This window comes from Apium graveolens, chromosome 7 (assembly GCF_009905375.1).
Source record: "Apium graveolens cultivar Ventura chromosome 7, ASM990537v1, whole genome shotgun sequence".
In the NCBI taxonomy this organism is placed as follows: Eukaryota; Viridiplantae; Streptophyta; class Magnoliopsida; order Apiales; family Apiaceae; genus Apium; species Apium graveolens.
The window spans coordinates 195,094,986-195,115,019 of record NC_133653.1 but is presented as its reverse complement, the minus strand read 5'-3'; the positions used below and the strand labels follow the sequence as shown (position 1 = coordinate 195,115,019).

Here is a 20,034-nt window from a genome sequence, read left to right as displayed (position 1 = left end):
ATGGAGAAAACTCGTGTTCGGCTCGTGTTCGGCTCGGTTCGACTCGGCTCGTGTTCGGCTCAGTTCGACTCGGCTCGATTTTGTTCGATAAAAACTCGTGTTCGGCTCGTTCGTTAACGAGCTCGAGCTCGAACACAGGTTTTTGTTCGTTAAGAAAGCTCGGCTCGTCAGAAAAAAAATTAAAGCTTAACTCGATTTGATCAAAACTCGGCTCAGCTCGTTTCGTGAACAGCTCTAGCTAACTTTAAGCCGGATCCACAGCTGGTAACGAGTAACGACCCTAGACCAAAATGATTAATGTGGCTACTTTTTTTTAACATGAGATATGATAAATTAATGAAGTCAAACAGTTATTAGCTGCATGTTGATCTGGTTTTCCGGCAGGGTATTTGTGAGCGGAGCAATTATAGCGATCTCAAATTAAATTTCAAATTTATTTTTGAATTATTTTAACAAATTTTAATTGACAGAACTCGTATTAATATATACATATTCAATTTATTATAAAAAAGTAATTAATAATTGATCGGCACATTGAAAATAATTTTGAGAATTTTAACATTTCCCGTCTTAAAATTATAAAATTATAAAGTGAGAGATGCATGTGAATGTAAGGTCAACCAATAAATTGTACACTAGATGTGCATTTCGGTTGTCAACCGCCTACGAAATGATCAATTATGCAAAACGTTGACCATATTTAAGTTTCTTCATGCAACAACTTGCTTGTCGTAGAGTTTATTAATGTGGTTGCTAATCTGATTCACGTAAATTAAAACCCAGGAATGTTGATCCAATTACTCACATAATGTCAAACAAGCAGATCTAATGTGAGTTTACATGTTTTGACAATTTCTATGAAACTATTTTGAAACGACATAGTCAAAAATGCAATTATATATCCAACTTTATACTTCATAAAAAAATTAATTAACATCTTTACCACGAAAGGGTCGTAATTCATCAACACTAGATACTCTATAAATAGATGGGATTGAATCAATCATTTCATATAAAAAACATTGTCATTTACAAGATCCAGATATGGCAACTCCTTCAATACTTTGTTCTTTTGTTTTTCTAATTATTTTCTCATCCTTTTCTTTGCAAACTTCGGCTGATAGTCCTCGTCGTTTTATTGAATGTTTAACCAAACACTCTAAAAACTCAGAAGCTATTACCCAAGTCATTTTTACACCGGCCAATGCCTCGTATAATCCGATTTTGCAACTTAATTTACAAAACCTTCGTTTCAATAATTCCGAAACACGAAAACCTCTCGTCATTATTACACCGGTCGACGAATCCCAGATTCAATCTGTCATCTACTGTGCTAGAAAGACTAAAATGAATATTCGAATTCGTGGCGGAGGTCACGATTTCGAAGGTGTTTCTTACACAGCTTCAGTGCCGTTTATTATGGTTGATATGATAAATTTTGATAGAGTTAACATAGACTTGAAAAGTAGCACTGCATGGGTTCAACCTGGCCTAAGCCTTGGCCAACTTTACTATAAAATCTCGCAAACAAGTGATGTTCTCGCTTTCCCAGCTGGCTTATGGTCAACTGTCGGAATTACTGGCTTTCTTGGAGGTGGAGGATACGGTATGATGAAGCGAAAATACGGTCTTGCTGCTGATAATACATTGGATGCACGTATTATGGATTTTAATGGTAAAATTCACGACAGAAAATCAATGGGAGAAGATTTGTTTTGGGCTATTAGAGGTGGCGATCCTGCTAGTTTTTGTGTTGTTCTTGAGTGGAAAATAAAGTTGGTTCCTGTCCCAAAGTTAGTGACCTATTTCGCGGTCGTAAGAACTTTGGAACAAAATGGATCAGCTCTATTTCAGAAATGGCAAGCTACTGCTGCGAACGTGTTTCCAAGAGATCTTGATCTTAGAGTTGTGGTTGATTCTATTACAAGCAGTTCAAGTGCTCGCGAAGATAAGAAAACAGTCAGATTTATCTTTCAATCGTTGTATCTTGGTAAAATTGATACCTTACTTCCAATCATGCAAGAACTTTTCCCGGAATTAGGGTTGAGGAGAGAAGATTGTCTTGAAACTAGTTGGATTCAAACAGCCCCATTATTTTCAAATTTTACAGTAGGGACTGATCCAAAGATATTACTCAACAAAACAGCCATTCCAAGAGATTACGTCAAGATAAGGTCGAGTTTCACAACACAACCAATTTCATTGGAAGGACTAAACGGGATATGGGACTTGTGGTTAAAGCAACCAGTACAAACCATGCTCATCCAATATACACCATTCGGTGGGAGAATGAACGAGTTTTCGGAGTCTGCACTTCCATTTCCACATCGTCCAGGTGTGTTGTATATGATCAACATGGCCGTGACTTTGGCAGCTGAAGATGCGGAAGGCGCTTTAAAGTGGAGTAGAGATTTGTTTAAATACTATGCTCCATTTGTGACCAAGAACCCTAGAACTTCGTACGTGAATTATAGGGATGCTGATCTGGGAACAGGAAGCAAGACATATGAAGAAGCAAGCAAATGGGGTAAGAAGTATTACAAGAATAATTTCGACAGATTAGTGAAGATTAAGTCTGTAGTTGACCCTCAGAATTTCTTCAACCACAAGCAAAGCATTCCTTTATTGTACTAGTAGAAGCCCACATTGGTTGTTACTTGTTAGTTTCTTTTAAAATTGTACAATTATAAACTTATGCTCAAGCTGTAATAAATTATATTTTCGACAATCAAAGTCATATATCATGTTGTGGATCAGTAATTCAGTATAGGAGTGGTTGACGACTTAATTTTAATTCAAAGTAAACTAGAAAATTAGGTATAACAATTAATTAGCATTTTTAAAATATCCATAAGAATACAAGTAACTATATAGTATAACCTTGAGCCAAACTGGCCACATGACTGGGAGGAGACGACTTGAGACAATATTATTTATTTTAAAATCGAAGGATTTAAAGAGTATTCATATAAGTAAATCAAATTTTTTTATCAAATTAGTTACAAACCTATATGATGTGATATCCAATGAAACTTAGGTTGCGTGCACATATATATGCACGTGAAGTAACAATTTTTTGATCTCTAACATTCTTTTATTTAAATTGTAATGTCCAAATATACGAAAATAAATAGAGAAACTCCATTAAAATTTACAGATAGAATCACTTTTTAAACACTCAATATTTATGGGGAAAATATCAAATTTATCACCCATGTCATCAAAATATATTAAATAAGTCTTATTTTTCGGTTTAACTCTATTTGGTTACTAATTTAAAAATTTGTATCAATTTAGTTATTAAATCGTTAAAATTTTATATCGATTATTGATAGATGATTGTACTCCCTCTGTCCCAGCCAAATCTTTATGTTTGGTTTGGACAAGGAGTTTAGGAAATAATAGTGAAAAAGAGGAAGAAAAGTGGGTGAAGTGGTGGAACACAATACTTTTTAATGTATAAATGGGAAATAGTGGCGTACCCATCTATACTATATTATAATAGACGAAACATTAAAAATTTGGTAGTCGGTCGGTCGGTACTTGCTGAAATTACTTAATTACACTTACTTAATTATTATAATTCTAATTATTGGGTCAATCAATTCTAATTTTAATTGATATTGAAGTCAACTTACTCTATTACTTTACCAATTTCAATTCTATCTTATATCGAACTCTATATCATTATAAATATATATATTAAATTTAACTTCTTCTACCAATTTATATTTTAATTCATATCGAGTTCTATATTATTCTAATCTGTTACTTCAGACTAAATTAAATTTAAGCAAACTAAATATAATTATTAAGATTTAGTTAACATAAAATAATAATACTATCAATCATCCTAAAAAATTATACTAATGAACTTGAATAAACAAAATAATATATTTTATTTATCGAGAATAAAAAAAATACATTATACAAGATTCAGTTTAACACAAAACTAAAATAAAAATAAAATTCGACCAACAAAAATAAAATTATATATACTAATTATTCAGTCAAAAACAAAATTATCTTATTGATCCACACTTAAAAATAATTAGTTAGATTTGGTCGGTGTATTGGGTATCAAGCTAAAATAAAATAATATAAACAACTAATCTGAGATAAATCAAATTAATATTAGATTAAGTATAGTTCGTATCATACTGATGTAAACTAAAAAATCAAATTTTGATTAAACATAAATAATATTTTTTTTAAATATACATAAAATTATCAATGAAACTATATCGTTCAATCAGTAATATTGACTTTTTCAAATATCTTTTATAGAATTACAGTTAATCGATTAAGTAATCACCATGTTAAAATAATATTTTTTAAGGTCCCAACATAATGAATATATTATATTTTTCCTCAGTGAAATAATATGTTAGGTCACATAACACTGTAGAAGGGGGTTGAATACAATGTTTAATACAATCAAATCGATTTTAAACACAAGTAACAGTAAACAGATATATTCAATAAGATAACTCCGTTACAATGGAACTGTTCTCTCTCAGTGATGAACAAATATCACTAAGAGCTGCTAGGTTACAATGTATAATCTTCTCGATAATGATAACACATATAGTGTAAACCCAAAGTTTGTGTTTATATAGTACACAGTTACAAGATAACTTCTAATTGATATGGAATATAATTATGTCTCCTAAAATATATCAATCATATATCTTCAACAAGTCTTCCAGTCTTCTAACTCTTTCCATGCATATCTTCTTTTATTTTAGTCTCGATCTTCTACTGTAAATCAGCTTCCTTTCTTATATGAAAGTCTTCCCGCACTTAAGTTCTGATATTAAGTTCTGACTTCCTGTAAATCCTGATTCCAGTAAGTCCTGATATGACATGTTTGTTAATATCTGAAAACTAAACATGAATCATATTAGACATGACATCTCAAATATATCTAACAATTTTCCCCCAACTTGTAAATTAAGCAAAATATACAAGTTAATAAATTTGATGATGTCAAAAACATTTAAGTACAAATACAAATAAGAGTTTAACTAGATAACTAACTATAACTTACAATCCTTTTAGCTTTTACCAATCTCACTGAGTCAATCTGAATCCATAATAATTCTTGACAAAGCTTGATATCAACTTTTCTTCTTTAATTCTCAGGACTTGAGACATTGTAGTCTTGACTTGCTTCATCTCTTCATTCTGACTTCCAATCTGGTAGATTGCAGTCCTTAAAGCAGAGATATGGTTTCTTTCTAAACCATCGTTCAATCTTATTACCCTAGGATGAGAAGAATCTTCATTGTAGCACAAACATTTCTCATTCAGTAACACTTCAAGCTTAGCAGAATCCTTCCTCATAGGAGTTTCACTTCCATCATCTTCAACAATACTAGGAATGAATTCTGTAACTCGTGAACCAGAAATTCTTACTTTATCTCTGATGGTCTTCAATATGAAGTTTGACCATCTCCTGGTAATATCAGGCTTTACCTCTAAAAGGTAATGAAAGAATTGAAGTTCTTTCAGTGATTTGTTTAACACATCTGATTCTGACATTTGATATGTCCTTCCATCTTCAAGAAATAGAATCAGATTTTCCTTGACATTGTGCTTGTCATGAGCATCCAGTACCACTTGAACAGAGATAACCTTATCAAGGTGTTTATGTGTAACATCTTCAAGAGGTTTGTCAGTTAATAAAAATGGATCTCTAGTAGCAACTTCAACTCCTGTTTTGATCTTAGCTTCATCAGAACCTAGCCCAGCCCTGTCTCTTGGTTCTCTAGCATTTAACCCAATAGTCATGAATGTAGACAACAATTGGCTTTTCTTTGGATCTGATGGTTTGACATTTTTCCACAGAAGTTTCTTTTTATCAGCTACTTTCATTTTATCTAAATCAACTTGAGCACTGTTAGAGGTTGACTTGATGACTTTATCAGAACTTGTTGTTTCAGTTATAGCTTGATGTTCTTAACTCTGAACAACTTAAGCCTTGTCAGAGGTTGTCTTTGATTCTTCAGAAATCTTCTTTCTTTTCAGAGTTTGAACATCTTCATCTTCAGAATTTGAGGAATTTTCATCTCCGGTGGCTTGGTTGGTTCATCAACTTTTCCTTTCCATTTGTCTTTGGGATCAATCTCAATTTGTGACCTTGTTTTGGGCTTTGATGCCTCAATACTTGACTTCTCCTTGTCAGAAGTTGTCTTTGATTCTTCAGAAATCTTCTTTCTTTTCAGAGTTTGAACATCTTCATCTTCAGAATTTGAGGAATTTTCATCTCCAGTAGCTTGGTTGGTTCATCAACTTTTCCTTTCCATTTGTCTTTGGGATCAATCTCAATTTGTGACCTTGTTTTGGGCTTTGATGCCTCAATACTTGACTTCTCCTTGATCACAATGCCTTTTTCTTTAGGCCTTGGAGGTTTCTTTGCAACAGAAGCTTTTGGCTTTAGATTTTTCTTTTCAGCTTTAAATCTAGCTTCTTCCTCCTTGAGATTTTCTAAATCCATTCCTGGATTATGCTTCAGAAATAATCTTCTAGCAATTTCCTCATCAAGTGTCTGAATCTTGGGATCCTTGTAGTTGACAGTAGTCTGCTTTCCCTTGAGTTTCAGAGTTCGCATGAACTTTTGAGAAACTTGATTTCCACCTTGTATCAAAACATCAGGCTTTGTCAGACTTTGCTCATCAGAACTTGATATCAAATTTTGAGTATCCGTACTTGCTATCAGATTTTGAGTTTAAGCAGCTTCAGAACTTGTCTTCTTTTGAATAGAAGATTTGCTTGCTTCAGTAATTAGTTTCCTTGAAGAAACCTTGCTGCTCTGCTCTTTTCCTTGAACTTGACCTCTACCCTTTCTAGGGTTTCTCTGGTCATCAGCTTCATCATCTTTCTTCTTCAGTATTTGATCATTTGAGCATTTGGACTTAACTAACTTCTCCCCCTTTTTGGCATCATCTGATAGTAGGAGTGAGAGAAGAAGTTCCACTGAAGATTGAATTTCATCCAATTGAGCCTGTTGAGAAGCTTGATTAGCCTGGACCTCAGAGATTTGGGCCTGTTGCTTCTCTTGAGTTTTCCCAATTGCTTCTACTTTCTCATAAATAACTTAGGATATGTCGATTCAAATTAAACATTTGTTTGTCAAAACAACACAAATTATTAGTAACCACAATTTATTCAAAACATTCATCAAGAAATACAGTTCCAATAGATGAAGTAAAGATTAACAGGTTTCAATGAGAACATTCACATGCATATAATGCGAGATAAACAAAGATTAAATCTTGCAATCAAAAGAAATTTCATTAAAATATCAAAAGAGTACATTTTATAAAATTTGTAGATTACATGCAAACGATTACAAGATAATCCTATTCTAAGATTAGTTCCTCCGACTGCTGACAAATAGCACTGCAAGACGGATGATCCGTTCTTGCTGAAGAAGAGCCTCTCTCCGTTCTTCTTCCAAGCGATCAAGATGAAGTTGATAGTCCATCTTAAAGAATAAGAGATTTGTCTGAACCTCTTGTGGAACCAAGTTCCATATCTCATCAGGAATGGCAGTGACATGCCATTCCTGTTCCCAGTCACCACAACTGAACTCGATGTTGAAGTTTTCATAGTTCATAAACATGTTTACAAGAACCATTTTTATGAAGGAAGAAAATGGTGAGAATTAAAAGAGAGAGAATGAGTTTGTATGAGAATAGAAGATGATTTTTCTGAGATGAAATGTCGGTTAAATAGCCAATAGAATATCAAGGGACTAGAGGACTGATTAATAATTAAGTGTAGAGTTAATGATGCCTCGTCTCCCTATACCGATGTGTAATAATAACAGTCAGTAAAAAGTTAAAGCAGGAGTTAATGGGCACGAGAAATAAGTAACAATTACTGTGCACATGCAGTTTTTCAAGACAAACACGTTTACCACTAACCCAAATGATTATGACTGTTTTTATCTCACCTAAGTATATTCTGATTAATTATGACCGTTACAGTATTTATCACAAATAAGTCAAGTAAAGAATAATGCCACGTAAACATCAGAGTTTCCATCAGAATTTAATATCAGAACTTGACTATTATCATATTTTAACAGTCATCAGAACATGGCTTCTGTACTCAAAAAGTGAATGTTTGTATCTGTGATTCTTCATACAAATACTGACTTGTTTCCTCAGAGTTTAAACATCAGAACTTCCATCAGAACTTGTCCTCAGAATGTATGCAAATGACACTTAACTGTTTGTCAAAAACAACTTAATCTCCACAGTAATTTTTATCATTCATATGGAGTGAGAGTGTGTGCATTTAGCAGAGTATCAGATAAAGATTAAAGTCTGATAAACTTCAGTACATCTTAGAAATAAGGCATAACTAAGAAAAGTGCTTAAAATCTGTCATTAATTTTGAAGTCTACTATAGGATAAATTTGTGCATGAGTCCGCCTCAACTGTTTGTGCTCATTTTATGCATCTTTTAGAATTCTTTTTCACAGTGGCTTCTCAGTGTAAATGAGTTACAACTGCTTATCAGAATTTATGCTATTATCAGAGTATTTCTCCAGTAATCAGAGAATGTGAAAAGTCACCAAGAAAAATTTATTTGCTTTTTTAATGCATATTACTTAATACCAGCAATGCACTTGGGTCTTCCCTTCCACATATTTACTCTAGATCTCAAAGGAGTACCTGACTTTAATTTTCTTTTCTTCTCTTTTCTTTAGATAAGTGAGGCTTATCAGCATTTAGTTCATCCTTAAGATTTACTGACATCAGAATTTGACAGATAAGAAGTAAGAATCTAGTTTGTGACTTAGTAATAAGATACAAAAAGTAAATTTGACTAAGCTCAAAATCAGAATTTGCTTGTGTTAATGAGTTTCCACATAAACAACTAATCCAAACATGGGATTTCTAGTATGTTAAAGACTACTAGGTCAACATCTAGCACAGTAATCCTCATTGGATTGAATAATCACAGAACATTCAAATCACTATCAGAGTATATAGATCCACATCAGATAACAATTAGCATTTAATGTATTTCGATTTAAGCACAGAGTACATGAAGATAAGACAATCTGTAAACACTGATCATAAAGTCTGATGCATGAGAACAAAAACTAAGTAGATTTAGAGAAAGAACCTGAAACCATTCCAAGTTCATTTACCAGTCTTGTAAAACTAGCTTCACATAATGGTTTTCTGAAGATATCTGCTAGTTGTTGATCTGTTGGAACAAAATGCAATTCCACTGTACCCTCTATCACATGTTCCCTTATGAAATGGTACATAATGCTGATGTGCTTTGTCATTGAGTGTTGAACTGCATTACCTATTATAGCAATAGCACTTTGATTATCACAGTAAATAGGTATTTTAGAAAATTCTAACCCATAATCCAATAACTGATTCTTCATCCATAGAATCTGTGCACAACAGCTTCCTGCAGCAATATATTCTGCTTCTCCAGTTGATGTGGAAATTAATTTCTATTTCTTGCTAAACCAAGAAACCAATCTACCTCCAAGAAATTGGATGCTTCCACTTGTGCTTTTCCTGTCTATTTTGCATCCAGCAAAATCTGCATCTGAGTAACCTATTAGCTTAAAATCTGATTCTCTAGGATACCACAATCCTAGATCAGTTGTACCCTTGAGGTACTTGAAAATTCTTTTTCACAGCTATTAGATGAAGTTCTCTTGATCAGCCTGAAATCTTGCACAAAGATAGGTAGCATACATGATATCAGGTCTACTTGCAGTTAAATAGAGTAAAGAGCCAATCATACCTCTGTAGTTAGTAATATCTACTGATGAACCAGTATCTTTATCTAACTTGGTTGTAGTGGCCATGGGAGTGGATGCAGTTGAACTGTCTTGCATTCCATATTTCTTGAGTAAATTTCTGGTGTACTTGGATTGACAAATAAAAGTACCTTCTTCATTTTTCTTGACTTAAAGTCCCAGAAAATAACTAAGTTCTCCCATCATACTCATTTGATATCTTGACTGCATTAGTTTTGCAAACCTTTCACAGAGTTTGGCATTTGTAGAACCAAATATGATATCATCAACATATATATGTATCAAAAGTAAGTCATTTCCATGGTTGAGGTAGAACAGTGTTTTATCAATTGTACCTCTGTGAAATCCACTTTCCAGAAGGAATTGAGCTAAAGTCTCATACCATGCTCTTGGAGCTTGCTTAAGGCCATAAAGTGCTTTGTCAAGACTATAGACATGATTTGGAAATTTTGAATCTACAAAGCCTGGAGGTTGTTCAACATAAACCTCTTCTTCTAATTCTCCATTGAGAAAATCACTTCACTTCCATTTGAAAGACTTTAAACTTTTTGTGAGCAGCATAAGCCAAAAAGATTCTTATGGCTTCCAATCTAGCAACTGGTGCAAATGTTTCATCATAATCAATACCCTCATGTTGAGAGTAGCCTTTAGCAATCAGCCTTGCTTTATTCCTTGTAATTATGCCATCACTGTCAGTTTTGTTTCTGAACACCCACTTTGTGCCAACAACTGATCTGTTCTTTGGTCTTGGCACTAGGGTCCAGACTTTATTTCTTTCAAATTCATTCAACTCTTCCTGCATTGCTTCCACCCAATCAGCATCTTGAAGAGCTTCTTCCACTTTTTGTGTTTCAGTCTGAGATAGAGACATTCATTTGATGTTGCAGTTCTAGTTTTGACACCTACTTCAAGATCTCCAATTATTAAGTCAGGTGTATGTGATTTGGTCCACTTCCTTGCAGATGGAAGTTGTTCTCTAGAACTTGATCATCCCCCATGATCCATGCTGTCTCCATCAGCATTTTCTGATGCTCCCCCTGTAGTTATGCTCTCTGAAACTTCAAAATTTGAGTTAGATCCTTCAGGATTTGAAGAATCAGAGTTTTCAAAATTATCAAAATTTGGCTCATCAAAACTTGATGAATCAGAACTTGAAGAGCCAGTGACAGGTTCTGATACTTCTTGAGAGTCTTGAGTTATGGTAGGATCTTCAGCTTGCTCCCTCTGGACAGGTGCATTTTCCTTTGGAGTTGTTACCAAAGTTTTAATGACATCAGAACTTAACCCGTCAGAACTTAACAGGATCAGAGTTTAAGTCATCAGAATTTACAGTATCAGAGTTTTAATCTTCATTTTCAAATCTCAGATGATCATGATCATTGAAATCTTCAAGTCCATTGATCTTATTATCATCAAAAGATACATTGATAGATTCCATGACAACCATTGTTCTTAAATTGTAGACTCTGAAGGCTTTTGTGGAAATTGGATATCCAACAAAAATTCCTTCATCAGCTTTTAGATCAAATTTTGACAACTGTTCAGGATGATTCTTACCAACAAAATACTTACATCCAAATACATGAAAGTATTTCAGATTTGGCTTCTTTTTCTTCACCATCTCATATGGTGTTTTTCCATGCTTGTTTATGAGTGTAGCATTCTGTGTAAAACAAGCAGTCTGTACAGCTTCAGCCCAAAAGTAGGTTGGTAGCTTTGCTTCATCAAGCATTGTTCGTGCAGCTTCAATGAGAGTCCTGTTCTTTCTTTCTATAACTCCATTTTTCTGTGGAGTTCCAGGTGCAGAAAATTCCTGTTTGATTTCATGCTCTTTGCATAACTCTTCCATAATTGCATTCTTGAACTCGGTGCTATTATCACTCCTTATAATTTTAACAGAGTCTTTGACCAACTTATCCAGCTGTCTGACATGATCAGTTAGAGTAGATGCAGTTTCATTCTTCTTGTGCAAGAAATACACCTAAGTGTACCTTGTGAACTCATCCACTATAACCATAGCATATTTCTTCTTTGCAATAGACATGACATTGACTGGACCAAATAGATCAATATGCAGTAGGTGATAAGGCTCAAGAATTGAGGATTCAATTTTGTTCTTAAAAGAAGATCTTCTTTGTTTTGCCTTTTGACATGAATTACAAAGGCCATCAGGAGCAAATACTGCTTTTGGCAGTCCTCTCACAAGATCTTTCTTTACAAGATCATTTATGTTTTTGAAATTTAAATGATAGAGTCTTTTGTGCCAATTCCAACTTTCTTCAATTGATGCTCTACTCAACAGACAGATTGTAGAGCCATCAGAACCTGTTGAAAGTCTGGCTTCATAAATGTTACCATGCCTGTAACCTTTTAGAACCACTTTGCCTGTAGAATTGCTTAAAACTTCACAGTGTTCTTCAAAGAAATCCACATGATAACCTCTATCACAGATTTGACTCACACTTAGCAGATTGTATTTAAGTCCTGAGATAAGAGCTACTGTTTCAATGATGACATTCCCAAGATTGATATTGCCATATCCCAGAGTTTTTCCCATGTTGCCATCTCCATAAGAAACTCCTGGGCCAGCTTTCTCCACAAAGTCTGATAGCAGGGCATTATTTCCAGTCATATATCCTGAACATCCACTGTCCAGTACTAGGATATCTTTCCTGTTGCCCTGCAATCACAAAGACCACTAATGGTTAGTTTTAAGGACCCAGACTTGTTGGGATCCTTTGGCCTTTTTAAGTTTATTAGCATGTGCAACGGATTTAATTTCAGAGTTTATGCTAACATGTTGTTTATCAGAACTTATATCAGACTTTGCATCAGACTTTATACTAGAAGGAATTAAAGTAACTTTCTTCAAAGAAGGTTTTATTTGATAATAATCATAGTACAGACTATGATATTCCTTAAAAGTTTACATGGAATGCCAAAAACTACCATAATAAAAATAAGCATTTTGTGGTTTAAACCTAACAGACTGACTCTTAACTCCTGATCTAGGAGGTAAAGAGTTTATATTTTTATCCTTCCTGCAAAACGAAGCAAGATAGTTAGAGTTTCCACAGTTATAGCATTTCTTTCTAGGAGCATTAGGAATAGGCATATAATTATTGCTTTTATTCACACCTTCCTTTCCATTCCTATTTTTCCTAGTTTCCTTTACCTTGTTAACATTCCTAATCTCTTTCAGCTTATGCTTAAGCTACTTCTTTGTCATTAAGTCTATGTTGACTTCAGCTGGTTTATCCTGTTTTAATTTGTCAGAAGTTGACTTTTCCTTAACTTCTGTCACACTCTTTCATCTTTTCAGAATCAGACTTTACAGTTTTAGCTACAAACTTAACATGATTTACCTTAGGCTTAGCAGTCTGTTTAACAACAATTGGCTCAATTTGTTCAGTTCCTTTTTCACTTTTATCATCTCCATGACCTAAGCCCTCTTTCTAGTTTCCACTACTTAATAAATTATGAGTTGATCTGCCAGAGTTAGTCTAAGTTCTGATAATCTCTCTTTCTTTTTCTAAGTCAGCTTTTAGAGATTCATTCAATTTTAACACTTCATCTCTAACATATAAAGTATCATCTTTTTCTTTCTTAGTTTGATGAAGAACAACTAACTCATTTTCTATATAATCATTTCTCTTTTTATAAGTAGAATTTTCAGATGTTAATCTTTCACATGTTAAAGTCTGATCTCTATAACTAATAAACATGGTTTTAAGATATAATCTCAACTCAGTAATACCATCAGTATGAAAAGCATAAGTTGTTTGAGGTACCTTCAATTCAGCAGTTTCAGGGTTGCTATCAACATTTGCCATCAAGGCATATTTCACCTCATCTTCAGAATCTGAAGTGTCTGTCCAGCTTTTCTTCTTTGTGACAAGTGCCTTGCCTTTGTCACTTTTTCCTTTCTTGCAGTCAGGAGATATGTGGTATCTTTCACCACAATTGTAGCATTTAACATTTGAGTTATCTCCTATGTCAGACTTTCCTCCCTTGCATTCAAACTTTCTGAACCCTTTCTTATCAGAACTTACACCTTTCCTGGAAAACTTCTTTCCCTTTCTGAATTTCCTGTAGGCTATCTTTATGATACCCTTCACCATAAGAGCACACAATTTCATCATCTCTTCATCAGCATCCATTTCAGATAAGTTTTCAGTTTCTGAATCATCATTATCAGAATATGATGACTCTGAATCAGACTTTATGATGAGAGTCTTTCCTTTGCCCCTCTTTGAGGCAACAACTTTAGGAGATTCCTCCTCAGCCTTAAGAGCAACTGTCCTTTACTATCTTCCATGCCACTTGCTCCTTTGATCCATCTCAAGTTCATAAGTCTTGAGCATACCATTAATTTCATCAAGAGTAGTTTTAGTAAGGTCATAGTTGTCTCTTATGGTAGTAGACTTCAAATCCCAATTTTCAGGAAGGGCTAAAATGAATTTTAGATTTGAATCTTCAAGATCATATTCCTTGTCCACCAGTGACAGATCATTCAAGAGTTTGACAAATCTGTCATATAAGTCAGTTAATGACTCGTCAGCTTTTGAGTCTAAGTGCTCATACTCTTGAGTGAATATAGTCATCCTGTTCTTCTTGATTGCATCAGTTCCCTGGCATCTCGTCTCCAGAGCTTCCCATATCTCCTTTGCAATCTTGCAATGTATTACCCTGTTTGACATGACATTATCAATGGCACTATGCAGCAAATGCCTTACCTTTGCATCCTTGGCAATAGATGAGATGTCTTCAGCTGTGTACTCACCTTTCTGCTTTGGTATGGTCTTTTCTAGTTGATCAGCAACTACAATAGAGAGCTTGGTAGGTTTAAGTGGTCCTTCATTGATTGTGTCAAGGTATTCTGCATCTGTAGCTTCCAGAAACATTGCCATCTTCACTTTCCATATGTGGTACTCATAAGGTCTCAGTTTGGAACCCTAATAGTCTCATATCGACTGTGGGTTTGAGTCTTTTGAGTTTCTTCAGTTTTGGTGGGCTTGGTTGGAGTTTGTGCTTCTTCAGACATGATTGTTTGGATCTTTACTGTATGTGTGTTAACAGAAAGGCTCCGATACCAATTGTTAGGTCACACAACACTGTAGAAGGGGGTTGAATACAGTGTTTAATACAATCAAATTGATTTTAAACACAAGTAACAGTAAACAGATATATTCAATAAGATAAACTCTGTTACAATGGAATTGTTCTCTCTCAGTGATGAACAAATATCACTAACAGCTGCTAGGTTACAATGTATAATCTTCTCGATAATGATAACACATATAGTGTAAACCCAAAGTCTGTGTTTATATAGTACACAGTTACAAGATAACTTCTAATTGATATGGAATATAATTCTGTCTCCTAAAATATATAAATCAGATTTCTTCTACAAGTCTTCTCGTCTTTAAACTCTTTCCATGCATATTTTCTTTTGTTTTAGTCTCGATCTTCTACTGTAAATCAACTTCCTTCCTTGTATGAAAGTCTTCCCGCACTTAAATTCTGATATGACCTTAAATTCTGATATTAAGTTCTGACTTCCAGTAAGTCATGATTCCAGTAAGTCCTGATATGACATGTTTGTTAAGATCTGAAAACTAAACATGAATCATATTAGACATGACATCTCAAATATATCTAACATAACAATTTCGTTATAATAACATTTCCCTCTTTAGCCAATGCTATAACTTTAAATAAGTTTAATTATTCTAAAAAGTTATGAATATATACGTCTACTAATATAATTATTATGTATTCATATCATTTAAAATTTAAAATGAATAAAATTAAAAATTGAATTCAATTTTTTAAAAACAATTATATAATGTTAAAAAAATCAATGCAATCCGTGCATCGCACGGGTTTCAAGCTAGTTAATTTTTAATGTATAAAAGGGAGATAGTGGCGTAAAAGTAGTATGAAAAGGAAGACTATTTTTGGTAAGTTTTGAAATGTAAAGAATTGGATGGGACATTCCAACAATAAAACTGTGAAAAAATTGTTGGGATAGAGGGAATATTTGATAAAACAAGCTAAATTAATAATTAAATTAAGTCAAATTAGAAAATAGTGACATACTTGATATATTTAGATCAAACTAGTAATAAATTTAACATTTTTCCCAATAATTATCAAGCTAAAAGGGTTGACGATATGCCGCTGGAACGGATGACGCTTTGTGTCGTTTTCAGTAACCAGATCACATGATGAGCCAGGTCTGGTGAAGTTGACAATGTTAGCCCAGTCGTGAACAGTAATTAATCTGAAAAATTAAGACTTCTAAATTCTAATGATACTGACGATTCCATGCTTTTAGTTTAAGTTTTTTCTGGTGTAAATTATTAAGTTTTGTGTGTTCATTAGTAAATACTAAGTAATATTTATAAATTTAGAATATTTTGATTGATATAATTGTTCAGAATAAAAGAAAATCTATCATTATTAAAAAATGTTGATCATCAAAATAAGATAAAATTATATAAGTTTATGCTTATTTTTTTATTTCTTCTGGATGTCATGATAATTTCTTTGTGAGAATACTTGCAGGGAAATTATGAGTCAAATTAATTGTGAGTTTTGAATATTTGAGCGATTGATTCAAATGCGACTGTCATCTGTTGATTTTTATCCTCGTTTGCAATCGAATATAACCAATTAATAATTAATTGCAAATATGATTATAACCGACTAAATAATACTCCCTCCGTCCCTCCCAAATGTTTAAATTTAGGTTTGGCACGGAGTTTAAGAAAAATGATAAAGTAGTGGATGAAAGTGAAAAAAGTGAGTAAAGTAATGAGATCGATTAATATTATATATATAAAGTGGGTATAGTATAGAGAAGTAGTGGATATAATTATTTTAAAAATAATAAATTTTACTATTTTTGAAATGTAAATAATTGAATGAGAAATCAAAAAGGAAATAAAAAGGAAAGTGTAAAGAAATGGGAGGGACGGAGGAATAACTCATTTAATAATAACTCATGTAATCGAATATAAAAATTATTGGGATGACAAAAGTTGAACGTAACTAAGGCCATCTCCAACAGTTGTGATCCAAAAATTCAAATTTGGATCATCAATTGATCCAAATAATTTCTGACCAACTCCAACAGTGTGATCCAAATTTCTGATCCAAATTACTTTTTACATATAATAATATATAAATATCATATTAAGCAATTTTATCTTAAATTTATCATTTAATCATTATTAATAATTTATATAATATTTCATAAATTAATTAAATAAAAAAAATAATTTACATAAAAATATTAAAATTGTGCACTTAATTCACGAAAAATACATTTATTGCAATAACTAATATACAAAATATCATTGATACACACTAATTTTCCGAATTTGTATATTCTTCCCACAAATGCTCAATTAATGCATCTCTAATTATAATATGTGCCTCTTTATTTTTTTATTTTTAAATTTTAATATGAAATTATATTTTCTCATTATTTTAAGTTTTATTTTAAAAATAAATTTTATTAAGTATTAATTATATTCTGTTATTAATTAAATAATTAAATAATCAAAAATTAATTTAAAATCTCATAAATTACAAATAGCAAAATTATTATTTTATTTAAATCAAGTGACCCAAATTTGGATCAGTGATCACTACTATTCACTAATCCAAATTTGGATCACTATTGGAATGGAATTTGGAGTAATCTGCCCCAAATTTGAATTTTTGGATTACCGTTGGATTTGTGCTAAGCACAACCGGACAGTTGAACTTTAAAGTGTAAATATGACCATGCCTATTTAAAACTCCCATCTACAATCACTGCATTAATACTTGTGGTTCACCAATTCTTCCCTCCCATGATCGCCTCATTTAATTTTGCCAACAACTTTAATAGTTTGTGTTACATTACCATCTTTCATAAATACCATATCCCAATCTCACTACAGTTGTAAGCTCTTTCTTCATGGCTCCCAATACTCCATCATATATACATTTTCTCTTCCTCTACTCTCTTATTCTCCCTCTCATTTCCATCCAGTTCATTTCATCATCACCTATTACAACCCTAGTGCTTCCGATTGCAAAACACCCCTCAACTCTACAATACATAACAACTCTTTACCAAAGAACTCATCTAGTTCCAATCAACCTTGTCATCAATCTTGGTGGACCATTTCTATGGGTAAGTTGCGACAACTCACGCTACAATTCTTCGTCTTATCGATCCGCTAATTGCAAATCTCCTATATGCTCACTCACGCACAAGTTTCTCAATATTCAACCACAATGTAGTGACAATATCTGCATGATCAGAGCTCAAAATGTCATCACAAGCAAAATCTCATCCGGGAATTTGAGCATCGATGTCTTGAGTCTCAGTGCCACGGATGGACTCAACCCTACAAATTTAGAATTAATTCCTAGGTTTGTCTTCTGGTGTGCACCTGAGTTTCTGTTACAAGGCCTTCCTAGTGAAGCTACAGGAATAGTTGATCTTGGCCACAGCCAATTATCCTTACCAACACAGCTTGTGAATCAATACAATTTCACCCGAAAATTCCCCATCTGCTTATCTCCATCAAAGAACTCAAATGGTGTTATATTTATAGGAGAGGAGCCTTATGTATTTTTCCCTGGCATCGATGTTTCGAAGATACTTATTTACACTCCTCTTGCTATAACATCTAAAAATGTCGGTGAATTTTCAGATCCACATGAGTACTGGATTAATGTTAGATACATAAGAATAAATGGAAGACATGTTCCCTTAAACTCATCTTACACAAAGATTAGAACAAAGATTAGTACCATTAATCCGTACATAATCTTAGAAACTTCTGTTTATAATTCTGTAACTAACTATTTTATTCACGAGGCTATTGCCGCAAATAATACGAGAGTGAATGAGGTTGCGCCATTTCAAGTTTGTTTTAGCACGGCAACCGAGGTGGGAAGTATAACAAGACCAGACATGCCATTTGTAGATCTTATGATGCAGAGTGAGCTCGTGTTTTGGAGGATTTTTGAGACAAATTTAATGGTACCAGTAAACAATGATACTGCATGCTTAGGGTTTTTGGATGGCGGGATTAACCAAAAGTATGGGATTATTGTGGGGGGTTATCAGTTGGAAGACAATTTCGTGCAATTTGATGTAGAGAAATTGAGGTTGGGATTTACTTCTTCATTGTTGCTCAAGGAAACTAGTTGTGACAGTTTTAACTTTACGAGTACTGGTATTTGATGATCGATATATATTTAAGTAGATGTATATATATATATTTTAACAACTTAGCTAGCTATGTATAGCAATTGAGATGTTTAAAACTATAGTCGATGACATATATGTATAACAATCTATTAAAATCATTTGAAATCTGAAATATAAGCAATTATAAATTTTTATTCATAAACTTGCATGCTAGATTCAAATCTTCACTGTAATAATACCAAAATTTTAGTTTTTGACAACTATTTTACTACAAGAGAAAATATGATGAATGGACAACACTCATAAACCTTTACTTTAATAATCAATAGCCAACCGACAATAAAGACATCAGACAACTCTTGTAATAGGCCTAACAGATGACGTCTCAATAATCAACGAAAAACCTAGGCATCAGACAACGGGAAAAAGGTTTATCTGGGTTTGTTTGCCTCGTAGTGCTTGCCCATCATAACTCACGAACCATCTTATGTTTACAGCTACACAAAATCACCAATGACTCATTTTATGGACAGTGCCAAGACAATCACTGGTAGAAAATGACCCAAATCTGATAGGAAAAGGAGGCAATTCCTACCAACGCGCTTGGTAGGAAATGCTCAGGTCGGAATTACTACTTGTATCTTAAATGGTCTCACTTGCCAAGTGGCTGACCATGTGGCATTCAATATAGTCGGTCACGTCACCCGCCATGTCAGCTGCCACTTCATACAAATTGGGGTCATGTGGGACCCATCCACGTGTCCTGCCACGTGGCAATTGACACAGAAAAGATCTTTTTCCTACAAGAATTGGTAGGTTTTGAGTGAGTATTTCCTACCATAATTGATAGGTTTTGATTGACGAATGGTAGGTTTTATGTCAGAAGACATGAATATCAGCATTTCCTACCAACCATTTCCTACCAACCATTTCCTACCACTGTTTAGCTTGACTGTGGTAGGAAATACTTTGAATGTGGTAGGAAATGGCTTCAATGTGGTAGGAAATG

General features: G+C 33.5%; 2 protein-coding genes across 2 annotated transcripts; both read left to right on the top strand.

The window, feature by feature from the left end:
• The first annotated feature begins 1,027 nt into the window (after positions 1–1,027).
• On the top strand, positions 1,028–2,738 carry LOC141671026 (berberine bridge enzyme-like 24). The gene has a single exon (XM_074477098.1). The coding sequence runs from the start codon at positions 1,045–1,047 to the stop codon at positions 2,632–2,634; it is 1,590 nt and encodes a 529-aa protein (XP_074333199.1). The 5' UTR covers positions 1,028–1,044; the 3' UTR covers positions 2,635–2,738.
• A 15,133-nt stretch (positions 2,739–17,871) lies between these two features.
• LOC141674306 (putative aspartic proteinase GIP2) lies at positions 17,872–19,058 on the top strand. The gene has a single exon (XM_074481032.1). It carries the CDS (start codon positions 18,120–18,122, stop codon positions 19,056–19,058), a length of 939 nt encoding a protein of 312 aa, XP_074337133.1. The 5' UTR covers positions 17,872–18,119.
• The last annotated feature ends 976 nt before the right edge of the window (positions 19,059–20,034 follow it).